At 42.2% G+C, this 15,913-nt stretch overlaps 1 protein-coding gene across 6 annotated transcripts in view; it reads left to right on the top strand.

Moving 5' to 3' along the window:
* The window catches only part of lrfn5a (leucine rich repeat and fibronectin type III domain containing 5a), a 160,880-nt gene that overhangs the window by 61,247 nt on the left and 83,720 nt on the right, over positions 1-15,913 (top strand). For 2 of the 6 annotated variants that reach the window (XM_061843342.1, XM_061843343.1), the window contains one exon: positions 1,344-1,433. The exons of 1 other annotated variant lie outside the window; for it this stretch is intronic. In XM_061843342.1, coding sequence (XP_061699326.1) covers positions 1,403-1,433 — 31 coding nt within the window. In that variant the 5' untranslated portion in view covers positions 1,344-1,402. Of the gene's footprint in view, positions 1-1,343; positions 1,434-10,577; positions 10,694-15,913 lie in introns of those variants that run through there. 3 more of the 6 variants (XM_061843347.1, XM_061843345.1, XM_061843346.1) reach the window with 3 other exon arrangements.

The raw sequence follows: 15,913 nt of genomic DNA, 5'->3' as shown, positions 1-15,913 counted from the left end.
GCTGAAAAGAATTTCCACCGCAGGGTGTCTAGGCTCTACCTTAGAAATAGGTTGAGAAGCTCGGTCATCCAGGTGGAGCTCAGAGTAGATTCACTACTCCTCCACATTGAGAGGAGCAACGGGAGGTGGCTGGGTCATCTGTTTTGGATCCCCCCCAATGATGAGGTGTTCTGGACAAGTTCCCTTGGGAAGAGATCCCGGGGATGGTCCAGGACATAATGGAGAGACTACATCTCTCGGGTGGACTGGGAACACCTCGGGACACCCCAGGAAGTGCTGGAGGAAGTGGCTGGGGAAAGGGAAGTCTGCGCGCCCATGCTGAATCTGCTGCCCCCGTAGCCTGACCTCGAATAAACGGGGGAAAAGGAAGAATGAATAAAAAGATACAAAGATATAAGAGGGGCGTTCATTAAAGATTTCCCCTGACCTACTTTTGGTTAAGGTAGGAAGTTGAAATTGTACACGGAAATTACCCTACACCTCTATCGGTCACATGGTAATTTGCAGCTCTGATACATAATTCATTTCTCATTTTCATGTGCTGAAATAAAGTAAGGCAGCGTGATGGAGCAATTTGAGTACAGAGCAGTCATCAGGTTCCTGTATTTGAAAGGTCGCACTCCAACGGAGGCATTTGATGAGAACAAAGAAGTTTATGGGGAGGATGCCCCATCATATGACATTGTCAAACACTGGCATCGTCCATCCATGAAGTCATGTTTAAAAGGAAAGCGATTCAAAAACGATGAAAGCCTCATTTCTGATGTCAAGGCATGGCTTCAGGCACAACCTGCTGAGTTCTACAGAAGAGGTCTCCAAAACTGCATAAAGTGATAGGAGAAGTGTGTCTCCCTTGCAAGAGCCTTTGTAGAGAAAGATGAATATTTGTGCCAAGATTCAAATCTCTCGGCTCATTGGAAGTAGGTCAGGGGAAATCTTTAATGAACGCCCCTCATATGACCCCACTTATCTGTCCTTTTCTCTCTTCTGTTAAGGATCACTGCTGGTCTAGGACATAAACAGGAAGATGAATGGGGCGTGGTCATGTCACTGCCTTGGGCTCAGCTGTGCGTGGCTGCCACATGTTTGTTAATCATATCATGTATTTAAGCCACGTGTATAATTTCTTAGTTATCCGGGTCATTGCTTGTGAGTTTCGAGTCACAGAATTCATATGACTGATTTGCCTTGTTGCCACGTCCTAGTGTTCTTGTGCTACCATAATCTAGTTAAGTTTTGTTTTTGTTCATGTGCCATGTTTTTCGCCTCAAAGTATCTGGCCTCGTTTCATAATTTTTGGATCTTGCCTTTTTCCATGTGTTTTTGTGCTGTCCCCTGTTTAGACTGTTTACCTGTGCACTGACCTCTTCCTGTATTAAACGTCCCTCTAAACCACGTGCTCATGACAGAGGAAGGGTTGGTTGGACAAACAAGTGAGTATGAACATACTGTATGAACTACAAAATGAAATAATATGAGCTTGTTTAAAATATACTGAACAAAACACAGTGAAGCAAAATGTGTGTGCGTGCCAATGACACTTTGTGAGCCTTTGTGTGTGCGTGCAACTTCAGTCCAGAAATCTCAAGCATTTTGAATATACTAGGTTGGTTAAAGTGTTAGATACTGTACAGTATGTGTGATTTTATCATTTTTATCAATGGATATTTAAGTGGAATAATGCACAGCCATAAAAGACTGTCCTCCTCCTTATTATCTCATCTTCTGTGCTCATGCATGTGATTTAAAGGTGGTGGTATGCAGCTGGTACATTTTTCATCTCTGCATTATTTCAATTCTTACACACATCTTCCACTATCTGTGAAGACATTCTACTTTCCCTCTTACCTCATTGTCCCATCTCATCATGCCTCTGTAGATCTGTCTTTCTTGTTATGCAAAAAGACATTGTTTTCACTGTTGTTCAGTAAGTGTAGACAATATATAATCTTGTTGCACAGTAGGGCATGCAAGTGCCACAGTAGAAATTTAAGAAAAAAATGCAGAAATTTGAATAACTAAGGGAACCTTAACACTAACATCTCTCTAACTATAGTCAAAAATTTCCTTTGTCCTTAGTGCAACTCAAAGCATTACCCTCAGGCATTCATCTCAGACCAGTCTAATGGAAAAGGAATAAACGCTAAACTCCCAGTGTACACCTAAGCTTATAATACTAGTACAATAATACGATACAAGATGAGAGGCACAATGGTGAGCTGGAGAATCCTCATAGGTCTGATCAAGTGTGCTTTAGTGGAGAAACTGAGAAACACTGATCTGAGGATTGCAAAAGAATGTATTTACACTTAAGAGTGTCATCAAACAAACATTGTAAATAATGTTTCATGTAAGATAAAAGCCCGAGTAGAGTGAGTAGAAATTTGAACACACCAACTGAAGCTAAAAAAATAAGCTTCAAAAGTTTTGTAAAAATTAAGAAGCCAGGATGACATTATTCATCATTTTATTTTAGTTGGTCTGAGTATCTGTTTCTGGCATGTTTGTGTGGGTTTTCCTCTGGGCCTCCAGCAGCAAAAATACAGTATGTAAGGTTGGTGAATTGATGTCTTTGAATCGTACATAGGTGTGGATGTGCGTATCGATGGTTATCCATATGATTCCTGTGATGGACTTGTGACCTGTGTCAGGTGTTTCCCCCACAACCATCTAAAGTTCGCTGCTATAGTGTCCTGTAACATGCAAACCTAATGAGGAAAAGCGATATCAAAAATGGATGGATGGAGGAAGGATGGATGGATGGATGGATGGATGGATGGATGGATGGATGGATGGATGGATGGATGGATGGATTAAAGATAGAAGTATCACCTATGGGAGAGAGGTTGTCAGAGGAATTCAAACAAATGTGAGGTAACAAATGACTGTGTTCAAGATCTGAGTTTCCTCTGAAGATAGCATTTAAAACAGAAGCAAGATACCCTAATTTTATGATGAATTCCAGGGGAATTGACACTTCTTCAGCAACTTTGTTCCACTATTCACCATTTTTTAAACCAAGAGAGCAACATCTTGCAGCAGGAAAGACATTACAATATTGCTTGAATTGGTCTTGAGCCATTTGGAATCTTAAATACACAGAAACCAAATGCTAAAACATTTTTTTTTAAAAAAGAAGACTCTCCCCAAATTTCATATGTACAATAAACCCCCCAATGTGAAGTAGTATTATTATTACATATATGTCGGACATTAATTGAAAATAAAGTACATTTTTTTTAAATCCAAGCATAATCTGGATGTGTGCCAGCTTTCACAGCCAAACGCGGAAGAAACATCCTTGACTCCGCCCCTGGCGTCACCAGTACTTAGCATTACAGACCATTCATTCTAGCTAACCCAAGATGCCGACGTGTTGTGCAACAAAACTGTGAAAATGCACACAAATGTCTTCTTTTTTAACCTCCCATGGGGTTAACCTGACAGGATACAGCTATGGCTGTCACAGTTGGGGCTCGTTCATCAGCAGGGGAAATTTGCACTTATCTAATCATTACTGGTTATTAACTGGTGAGTTTGAGCCCCTCGTGCTAATACTGTATAAGCAACAACATACATTATGAGGGTGGCGCAGCTGTTCAGTCCCGGACTTCCGTGTGTGGAGTTTGCATGTTCTCCCCATGTTTGCATTTGTGTAAACTTGCCTCCTGCCCATTGACAGCTGGGCTCCTACTATCGTGGAGCTAAGAAAATGGATGGATGGATATATATGTGTAAGCACACAACAATTCCCGGTTACTATTTATGGCAATGGGCGCATGCAGACCAAGCTGATTCCACAACCCAAGCCCCCCCATCCCCCCGGTCGTTCGCGAGAGGCTGACTGCTTGAAAAGTACAATTTGGGAGAAAAAAAAGTCTTTCCACGCTTGCTGTATAATCCCTACATCGAAACCAAGTCCTCAGAAAAGCATCATAATAGGACTGTTATTGTTTGTAGCTAGTGCCATGCCCCCTCTCTAACACTCAAGTGCTGGATGTGTGTATTCTGGCTCAAGCGCACAGCCTTCAACATTGTACATCATGCTATTTCTATTTTGTTGGGTTGTAATTATTTTTCACAAAAATCAGCCACAAAATGCCAGATAGTGGACGTTTTCTGTTTGGTGAAATGTATGCGTGAGCAATTATGGGTCAGAACAGGAAGCGCTACAGGCGTGGCAAACGCTGATTGGCTGTCAGTTTTCCAGCCGGGCTCATTGGAATGTCTGAGCAAGAGAGGAATTTTGATAATACTTTTCCAATTTAGAGATGTTTCTTGGTGAAATCTGTGGATAACTCTGGCATTAAAAGAAACACTGAACCCTCATCTACTAACTTTTAATGTGTGCTCCCATTCCTATTAGTTTCGACAAAGTCTTCATTTAATCAGGGAGGAATTTATTACTGATTGATCATTTCCCTTCTGTCACGACCCATCGGAACGGAGGTAGGACCCAAATGCAGGAGGACACGAAAGATGCAAAGTAGTTCGGGGAAAAACGTTTATTATTAGAAGGTCGGGGATCGGGCAGGCAGTCAGGTGCAGCGGCGTTAGTTGGGACGTCGGGTGAAGAGAGCAGGTGAGCGGGCAGGCAGGAGTCAGTACACGGGAGATCGATCAAGGAAGGCAGAAGTTTCAAAGGAGTCAGGCTTACGGGGTCGGTCGGAGAACAGGCGGAGGTCAGAACACACGGGTTGACGATCAGGGATACGGGAGTACTCGAACGGGGCATGAAGCTCAACGATCTGGCGGAGAACCAGTTGTCATCGGCGTCCTATATATACAGGGGATAATCAGCCCGCATTAGGCGCAGATGTGTGCCTCCCAATCAGCGCGAGCGCGCGGGCACCCGCACAGCTCGGGCTGGAGCGGCAGGATCGTGACACCTTCAAAATAGTAATCCAATGAAACAGCATCCCCTGACGTTAATGGTCTTAATCTTCATTTCATTTTTTGCACTTTTAAACCATTCTGACACGTAAGTCTGAAAGAGAAATGCAAAAATGTCCACCATCCTTATCAGTGCCATCTAATCTTGGACTGTGCCATTCCGAAAAAATGCTTAGAGATTACATCGATAACACTTGAACAATATACAGGGAGGTGGAGCAGGAGCCATGTCATTAGTGTAGAGATACTGTAATTGAATATAAACACGTATTATGACATTTTGTTAGTGGACTGCAAATTATGCTATTCATGATGGATGGTGAATTTCACACACCGCCAAAGACTACAAAAGCCTTGAAATTCTATGAGGTGAGTGAACCCATATACAGTGCTGCGAAAAAGTAATGGCCCATTTGTCAACCTACAATCATTACTGAGTCAATTTTAAGGTTATTTATTTTTGCAGACATCATTTTGAAGTCTAGAACTATGGAATAAGTCACGTGGTTGCAGTGTTAAATAGGTCATTGAATTACAATAGGAAGAGATAATGGTATGATGAAGTTTCAATACTTTTTAATTTACCAGTACTCAAATTTAAGTGCAAGTACTAATACTTGGTCTGAAAAATATCACAACACAAAACTGTGAGAGGATTGATGATCAATTTATCCATCCATTTTCCTGTGCTTATCCAAGGTCGGGTCCTCAGGGTAGCAGCCTCAACAGGGAAGCCACTTCCTCCAACTATTCTGAGAGGATTCCAATGTATTCCCAGGCTAGCCAGGAGACATAATCTCTCCTGCATGTTCCGGGTTGTCCCTGGTCTCTGCTGGGATGTGCCCAGAACACTTCATCAGGGAGGCATCCAGGAGGCATCTTCGAGAGATGCCCAAGTCGCCTCCTCTGCTCAGCTCACAATGCACCTGACCCCTATCGCCCCTTCCACAGGTGGTGAGCCTATGGGGAGGCGGACCCACTTTACTCTTTCAGGTTGTGCCCAGGCGGGCCCCATGGGTGCAGGGCCGGCCACGAGGTGCTCACCTTTGAGCCCCACCTCCAGGCCTGTCTCCAAAAGCAGGCCCTGGTGACCCACATCCAAGCAAGGGAAAACATCTTCCTGTATTGTTTTTCATCATAGGGGGTTTTAGAGCTGTATTTTGTCAGGTCCCTGACTGAGGAGATTTCCGCAATGGGTGACTGCCAGGGAAATAAAGCCCCAGACAACTTAACTCCCAGATCTTTGGGACACACAACCTCGTCAACCACTATAGGGTGACAGGTCAAGGAGGAGATGATCAATTTAATTGATTCAAATATCTCTTGACTAAGCGATAATACATCAGGTTTGATGGATTCAGGCTCCCATTGGCAATGTCGGCTTTACCAGCTATTAAGTTTAATAATACTGACAAATGCACATGTGGAGTTCTTGCTTGTGTGTTGATTCTGTACTGAGTGTAAATGTCCATCTTGCAGTGTATACTGCTGAGATTTCTACAGCTCACATTAAATAACAATGTGCCGAAGATGCTGAGTCAATCAAATGTGCAAACAGTGAATCCGATGGTGTTACTGTCCAATGCTGGTGTTGGCACAAAAGGAGAGGGACGTGATTTCTTTTATCAGAGAGGGAACTGTAGCATAACAGACTTAAAGATGTAGATGAATATTCATCATTTTCTGATTTCATTTGAAAAAGACGTCACTCTATGGGTAAAAAATGGTAAATTGTGAATGTCAATTCAATAAAAAAAAATCCTGTCAATTGATGAGTATAGTATTGAAGAATTTTTTCTCTAAATTAAACGACACCAATTTGAGAATTATGTGGGATTATCCTAGAGGCTGCTGTTCAAAATGAATTTTATGTCATCTAACACACTTTGAATTCCAGCTTGCAGCTACAAAGAGTTTGTTTTGCTATCATTCACAGCACAAAAGCAAAGCGTGAAGCACTTGGCACTCTGAGAAGATGAACTTCATTCATCATTTATGACAGTTACAAGCTGTGGATGAAAAAAGTCAATTCTGATACCCTCTCTGCCCGCCCAGCTTGGCTAAGTGGTAGAGTGAGTTTGTCCAGTTATTGGACACAGCCCCCTGAGGCCATGTTGACTGGTAATGATGAGAAAGATTCTGCTATGCTTCAGAGGTGTCTCTTCTATGAACTTTATGAACGTAAATGAGATGCAAAATTCAGAGTTGAGTATTTATATATAATATAAATGTAGTCCTTTTAACACTTTTCCTCTGGAACTCAGTAGAGCCACCAAACAAGAGCTGAACATTTGGAAATTAAGAAATAAAAGGGGCGAAGGTTACATTAACACCGGCCATTTAGCCAAGGTTGGTGGATTTCAGCAGTGGGTATACACATCACTATAACTTTTCATGATGATATTATTCAAAGGACAATGACAGGCACTAGACTGCACAAGTCACCGACAACACGGCAGCTCATTAATCACAAAATACATTTCACAATGCTTGAATACATAAACCAACATTTAATAAATAATAATAAACAAACAGGTTGAACGAACACATTACTATGACTGCTAGGCAATAATTAACATCTAACATGAACAATAAAGACAAAGCCACTATTAACATAAAGCTGCTTAGCAAGCAACTTCCTCGTCAGCAAAATATATTTTATTGTAATTTTGTCAAATGGCATCTGACATAATAAACCAGGCCTATTGAAACAGTGGCCCGTTTGAAATTTTCTTTCATATGACACGGCAGGGGCGGCATGGTGGAGCGTTGGGCTCACAGTTCTGAGGACCGGGGTTAAAATCCCGGCCTCCCCCTGTGTGGAGCTTGCATGAGACTCTAAATTACCCTGAAGTGTGATTGTGAGTGGCTGCTGTTGTCTATCTCCATGTGCTCTACGATGGGCTGGCAACTACTGTAGTTTTGGGTGTATCCTGCCTCCTGCCCAATGACAGCTGGGATAGGCTCCAGCAGTACAGTGATCCTCATGAGGATAAGCATCTCAGAAAATGGATGGATGGATTTAATTTTCTATTTTAAAAGAGACACACAGAAGTATGTCTGGAAGTTCAAACTGAGAAGTCAATGTATGGTGTTTTTTAAAAAAAAAAATTGGGAGGGTTAAAAAATTATGGCGTGGGATGGTGGTGCAGCTCTAAAGCATTGGCCTCACAGTTCTGAGGACTGGGGTTAATATCCTATTCCCACCTGTGTGGAGTTTGAATGTTCTCCCCTTGCCAGCGTGGGTTTTCTCCGGGCACTCCAGTTTCCTCCGGCATCCCAAAATCATCCATCTATCCATCCATTTTCTTTGTCACGTATCCTCAGAAGTGTCGCAGGAGTGCTGGAGCCAATACCAGCTGTCAACGGGCAGGAGACGGGGTACACCCTGAACTGGTTGCCAGCCAATCGCAGGGTACATAGAGACAGACAACAGTCACACTCACAATCACACCAAGGAGCAGTTTAGTGTCTTCAACGAATGCATGTTTTTGGGATGTGGGAGGAAATCAGAGTGCCTGGAGAAAACCCACACAGGCACGGGGAGAGCATGCAAACTCCACACAGGCGGGGCCAGGATTCAAAACCCGGGTCCTCAAAAATTTGAGGCCTACACTTTATAGCCGCGTCACTGTGCCACCCTATATAATCTCATTTAACATAATTATCCAACGTCAAAATTGTGGCTTGTGAAAATGCTGAGTGGCTAATAACTGGGATACCACTATTCATTGTGGCTGGTGAGAAAAAATGTAAAAAATGTCAAGTCCTGTATGCGCTACTTAACTACGGTGGTTAGTTTCTTGGGAAAATGCCTTAGGTGTGACAGAGGAATTTAAGGTGGAGGTGGGGACTGCATCAGGGATCAGCTCTGAGCCCCTTCCTGTTTGCAGTGGCAATGGATAGGCTGACAGATGAGGTTAGACTGGAATCCCTTTGGACTATGATGTTTGCAGATGATATTGTGATATGCAGTGAAAGCAGGGACCATGCAGAGGAACAATTAGAAAGATGGAGACATGCACTGGAAAGGAGAGGAATGAAGATTAGCCGAAGTAAAACAGAATATATGTGCGTGAATGAGAAAAGTGGAGGGGGAAGAGTGAGGCTACAGGGAGAAGAGATAGCGAGGGTGGAGGACTTCAAATACTTGGGGTCAATAATACAGAACAATGGAGAGTATGGTCAGGAAGTGAAGAAACGGGTCCAAGCAGGTTGGAACAGCTGGCGAAAGGTGTCTGGTGTGTTATGTGACAGAAGAGTGTCTGCTAGGATGAAGGGCAAAGTTTACAAAACAGTGGTGAGGCCGGCCATGATGTACGGATTAGAGACGGTGGCACTGAAGAAACAACAGGAAGCTGAACTGGAGGTGGCAGAAATGAAGATGTTGAGGTTCTCGCTCGGAGTGACCAGGTTGGATAGGATTAGAAATGAGCTCATTAGAGGGACAGCCAAAGTTGGATGTTTTGGAGACAAGATTCGAGAGAGTAGACTTCGAAGATTTGGACATGTTCAGAGGCGAGAGAGTGAGTATATTGGTAGAAGGATGCTGAGGATGGAGCTCCCAGGCAAAAGAGCGAGAGGAAGACCAAAGAGAAGGTTTATGGATGTGGTGAGGGAAGATATGAGTGCAGTTGGGGTTAGAGAGGAAGATGCAGGAGGTAGGCTAAGATGGCAAAAGATGACACGCTGTGGCGACCCCTAACGGGACAAGCCGAAAGCAAAAGAAGAAGAAGTTTCTTGGGAAAATAAAATGTGGTGGCCTTAAAATAAAACTTATAGCTCAGTGGTTAGAGCACTGGTTTGGTAAACCAGGGGTTGTGGGTTCATATCCCACTGGCGCCTCCACTCCCTGAGAAGGGTTGCGTCAGGAAGGGCATCCGGTGTAAAAATTGTGCCAAACATATATGTGCGTTCATCTGAGATGACACGCTGTAGCGATGCCGAAAGAAACTTTACTAGCCAACATCTAACATCATCAAACAAATTAGTTCAACAAGATGCAATATTTAGTTGTTATTTGAATTTTTACTTCCCGTGTTCTGTGTGTGCAAGTTCATGGATTGTGAAAGACCTTGAACTCAACTGTGTTGATTACAGCAAGTGTGTGACTAAAGTCTTTCTGTCCTTCCTGGACATGATTGAAGCTCTTTCTTGACACCCCATTTGGAGAGGAGACTAAAACTAAACACAAACGCTAAAAACTGTCAGACACATTGTATATTCAAAGACAAGATATGGGCTACTTTGTTTTAGAAACATTGCCAACTTTGTGCTATAACTCATTGGAAAACAGTATGTACGGGCAGTGTTAGGGAGTACAGTATCTCATTAAATGTAATGATTGATTGATTACTCTCATAAGCCAGACCACAAGGCTGAACTCAAATGCACGACTTAAGAGACCAGGTATGGTTTGGGTGGAATCTTTATGAAGTCCACAGTTGGTACACGGGCAGACAGTCCCATGAGGCAGCAGTAACAGAATCAGCGGGTGTAAGGGGGAGGTTGAGAATGAGACAGGGTTCGGTACACGGAGCAGCAAGGACGTAAACGAAGGGTTGCGGGAACATGACAAGAAGTCCAGCGATCTGGCAAATACCAGAGTACACACGTGGCAATATATACGTGAGCCGTAATCACTAAGACGAGACACAGGTACGCGCATCAGCTCATTGGAGCAGGTGCGCACCACATCGGGGACAGACACATCACATCGTGGACAGAGACACCCAGGACAGACACAGTGCCTGACGCCCAGCCGCCTCTTGTCCACGCCTCAGTGGCAACCGATGACTAAGTAAGTAGGGCTGTGTTGGCAAGACGAGACCGGGTATTTATTTAGCATTTGTTTTGGGGCAAATCTCTGAAACTACAAAATAGATGAGTTTATTTATTTATTTATTTATTTATTTATTTATTTATTTATTTATTTGTGGGGGGTATCCTTACAAAGTCCTGAGTTGAGGCCAGCACTTGATTTGCATGTATTATGCAAAATAGCGCTTGATTTATTACATTCAGTTCAGGTGGACAGTAAATTGTGCCTGTTTAGAACAGATGCTCCTCGAAAAACTTCTGATATGGTGTAGTAATTAAGGACAACCATCTGAAAACCGCATGGCGTAAATGTGCACCTTCGGTCCTTTGAGAGCACAGCTAGAGTATGAGGACCAACGCAATGATTCCCTGGAAGCTTTGTTCCAAGAATTAAAATGTGAATAATAATGTTAAAACAGAAACCAGGAAATGCAAACACAATTCACGATTAACCTTCAAGTTGCTTGTAGTTTCAAATGAGAACTAAATGGACTAAATGAAATTGTTTTGCATGTCAAAATGTTCTTGTCAATAATTTTTTAAATATTATACAGGTATTGTTTTAAGTAATATTAAGGCAAAAATAAGTGTCATGTGACTGCAAAACATGTTCTACAGGGAACTGTTACTAACTGACACAACTAATTATCCATTCATTCATGCATCCATTTTCTTAGGCAATTGTCCTCACAAGGGTCACATGATTTCAGGCCTGTCAAGGAATAAACACAAACGTTCTATACCCGCAATGTTTTGAAAATGCTAAAAGTTTAGTTCATCATAATCAGCGTTAGTGTCAACAAGCATTGTAACAAACATTCCTGACCGTAATCGTGATGCATTGTTGTGTGCTGTAAATAGGAGGCTGGCTTGCTAGAACGTGCCTTTATGTGCGTGTGCTCGACGTATTGGCCACACCTGAATCAAGCGACGAGGTGGAAGATAGTCTAACGTTAGACTGCAATCGACGCATTGACCCCTGGTGTTACTTAATTTCCTTTGACATGGCTCATTATGTTGAGGACTTTCGACGTAAATACACTCACAGTATGTGAAGCATCTCTGAACATGCGCTCTTGGCCTAACTTCTGTACATGCTCAGTACGGTTAACTTGCATTTCCTGTTTCCGGGTGAATACTGATTTTTTAGGACAGGGGTGCCCAAACTTTTTTACCCCAAGATTTACTTTTAAAGCAGCCAGCCTCTCACAAGCTACTGACGCCGGGGTTGGGAGGAGGGGGGGTGTTGATGATGATGATGCTCCCAAACCGTTTAAAGGTTACAGATACAGAAAATACAAAATTATACAGAATTTGCTTTTTGTGCACTGTATTGTCTGTACTTTCATCCTGGATCAAGCTGTGCCAAGGTGGAATTTTAAAATTGCACACCATCTCATCCTGCACTATCTACTTTGGCTTCAGACTAGACCTTTCCCACTCAAAGAGAAGATCCCGTCCAGTATAACCACTTTTTCTTCGATTATTCACATACACATACTCATTGTATCTTAAAACAACTGCATTTCTTTTTTAACTTTCTCCATTAATATCCAAAGTAAACATAAGCAGCATGTCTAGCTCACCTTTGCTCCACGTTGCCCAGACTGTGTTGCTAACTAAAGCTGGTGTGGTGGACGCTGGCATTATAAAACACGGGGATGATGGGCTGCGTAAGTACTGTAACTTTTAAGAGAGTGTGGTCATCGTGGTCATTGTTAGAGAAAGTTCTGTGTCCTGCCTAAACGAAACAGTGGCTTACTTTCATTTTTTACAGTACGTATGTGAATTGTGCCATTGGATGTAGCAACCAGTCATCCCTCACTCATTGAATCACATTGCAAAATGCCACAAATTGAATAGCTGTATGTTATGCTTTCAATATGGATTTATTTTTTTTGCGCCCAACGCAGAATATGATATTGCGCACGCGCGCAGTTTAGAGAGAACATTGGTTGATGTCTTTTTATTTTTTTTCTTCTTTTTTTTTTGCCACTCTGTCCCGTGATCGACGCATAGGGCAACGCTGGCTTAGGAACAGGCTTGTTTTGTTAACAACGTTTGTGAAATAAACACGTAAATTAATGTCAAGACCACACAAAATAAGCGACGTCTTTCAATACCTATTTTTTCTACTTGTAACAAATTTTACGCACTTGATTTTTCGTGCTCGACTGTGCAGATTTGCAACCATGAAGGCGTGCGAGCACGGTCGCGCTCGTCAAATGTGAGTGACTGGCAATGTATGTATGTTTACCATGCTTTTTGCCCTGACTGGAAGTCAGAGCCTATTGACAATGGTGACGTCCATAATGGATGCAGAGTGCGGAGTCAAGTTTTTATTCTATGTCACTGGACTGTGCACATTACTGCCACAGCCAACTACTGCAACCCCACTAGGACAAACTGTCTCTGCCTCATATGCGTTGCTTATGCGATAGAAATGACATGTACATTATGTCGTTATGATGGCTCTGCGAGCCATATGCAACCATCAAAAGAGCCAGATATGACTCGTGAGCCATTGGTTCCCGACCCCTCCTGTAGTGGATACAATTTTTTTTGTATAAATACATGGACCCAAATTCTACATTGAACATTGATTCTATTCCTTACCCACCCTTAAGACTGCAGGAAAGTGTTTGTGATCCTGTGAAACATTTTTGTATATTCCTTTATTCCTTATGACATAAAGTTGCTGCAGTGTTTTTTTTTTCAACGCAGTATTAAGCTTTTGATCTTACTTTTGTTTGAAGACTCAAGCAAATGCCAAAGCCATAAATGCAACCAACCGTTTACCTTCTTAGCTGTCTCAATGACAGCATCGATGTCTTTTATTGTTTCACTCAATCAGATGACTCAGTTGAATTCGCTGCAGTTTTACACATTGTAGGCTGAGGCTCAGAGAGCGTCAGTTGCTACACATCGTAAAAGCCTCTTTTGCATCATACAATTGTATTCAAAGTGGTATACAGAGGTGACTGGTCATTAATTCGAACAAAGTTAAGGCATTCTTTTGTTTGCAGCCACCACCGTTGGATAAAAGCATCTCTTTGTGCACGTTCTTCTTTGTTGGTTTTTGTCAATTTTTGGTGGTTTTTGCCACTGCGCCGAACTTGAGCAATGACTCGGCAATGAAACTCAAACCTAAAAATTTCACATTTGAAAAATTCCAGGAGCACCGGAAATTTTGTTACAATTTTAGTCAGTTATTGATTCCCGATGCCCAAAACTGGAAAATATACCTCATCCTATTGTGTCCAATCTCACTATGTTTTTTATTGACTTTGAGGCTTTCCCTGCATTTTTATCACTCATCCTGATCAGGATAGAAAGAAGTGGCAAGGCATCCAATTCAAGGAGGGGGTCAAGCAAACAGGCCTGGGTGGGTATTAACCCCGCCGCGTCCCTGTTGACTCACGTATTTCAATCAAGCAAAAGGTCCATCTGACCCAGATGTATCATAATAAAAAGCAGGTATTTCAATTACAAGTACACAATGCCTGTATTCATAACTAAACTTGCATGAACAGATTATGACACATTTTATCCTTTAACAATATAAGTGATGGATGGGTCATCATGCACTTCAAATTATCCATTAATAGATCTTGTACATATTAGTAGCTGGCTTCATTATAAGTAAGAGTAGGGGGCACCAGTATCCCATGCATGATCTATATGTACTGTAGAGTCTGTGGTGAATGTCTTCTTCTATGTTTGCAAACAGAGAGGCAGCATCATTTAAAAGTGTTTATAGTGAAGGAAGGAGGAACACAAATGAACATTCTAGACCTTGTGAGCATATGAGATCATCTTATCTAAAAAACAAATGACTTCTGTTTGCCAATTCCTCAGAAAGTTCCCATCACTGTTCTAATCCTTATGCTCTTTCTTGACTGGTTCCTTTGCTTCCCTTTTGACCCCTTTAAGTCACATCTTGCTCAGCCTCCTTATGCTTTGCCGTCATTTTTTCATCTTTTTCCACATTTTTTAACCCATCCTTCCCTTCACCCTGCTGGCTCAGCTACCATAGAAGCATTCTGTGTTTCCACTGCGTCCTCTGTGCTTTGAAGGAAGAAAGCTGAAAAGGAAGAGGGGAGACGTTGGGACCAAGAGAGGTATAAAGAGGGCAAACAGGGAGAGGAAAGCCAAGTGGGAAAATTGGGTAAAGAGAAGCAGAGGATGCTGGGGTAACTGAAAGGTCAAATCGTGAATGGAATGATGGAAGTGGGGATAGTTTCAGATTAATGGCCAGTGTTCCAGTTATTGAAATGCAGCAGCTTTACCATGTTTTGTGGGGGTGGACCAGATTTCAAGATACTCTCAACTCTCACTTATTCATTGATTAGTTTTCAGTTAAAAGTCAGCCAAGCTGCTGAGCACACCAGAAAACCATTCAATGCAAAAGAAAATTAATCAATCAAGATGCTGACGACACTAAAAAGAAAAAAAAAAATTCAACACACTACAGACTTCTATGTCGTCTATTTTTTTACTCTAATTTATAGTGATGAAAAATACAAGTTTTTTTTTTAATAATTTTTTGAAGAAAAGCCTTTTCAAACACTCTAAATTGCCCTTAGGTGTGACTGTGAGTGCAACTGTTGTCTGTCTCCATGTGCCCTGCGATTGGCTGGCAACCAGTTCAGGGTGTACCCCGCCTCCTGCCCGTTTACAGCTGGGATGGGCTCCAGCACTCCCTGTGACCCTTGTGAGGATAAGCGGCTAAGAAAATTGATGGATGGAACCCTTTTCAATGACACTATGCTAATGTGAATTCTGAAGAAGACTGTTGACTTTTGCACCTGTATAGGTAAGAATGGGTTTTTTTTTTTATTTTTTTGCTCCGGTTTGAGAAACAATTGTCAACTTTGTCTTGTTACCTAAAAAAAGGAACGTAAAGTTGTCGAAGCCACTATAACCACAGCTGAGAAACTATTTTGCTTCAGTAATTGACATTACTCACTTCACTAATAAGGGTGGTTAACTGCCATTGGAGCATTGTGATTCTCATCTTCAGGGACTCATCCATCAATTTTCTGAACCGCTTATTCTCAATTGGGGCGCGGGCATACTGGAGCCTAAACCAGCTATCTCCAGGTGAGAGGCGGGGTACACCCTGGACTGGTTGCCAGAGTAAGGAATACAGAAGGCTACTACATTGCAATAATTACAAGTTCTCCCACTTAGAATTCAT

The sequence above is a fragment of the Syngnathoides biaculeatus genome, chromosome 15, assembly GCF_019802595.1.
Source record: "Syngnathoides biaculeatus isolate LvHL_M chromosome 15, ASM1980259v1, whole genome shotgun sequence".
In the NCBI taxonomy this organism is placed as follows: domain Eukaryota; kingdom Metazoa; phylum Chordata; class Actinopteri; order Syngnathiformes; family Syngnathidae; genus Syngnathoides; species Syngnathoides biaculeatus.
This window is presented reverse-complemented; position numbering and strand designations above follow the sequence as displayed.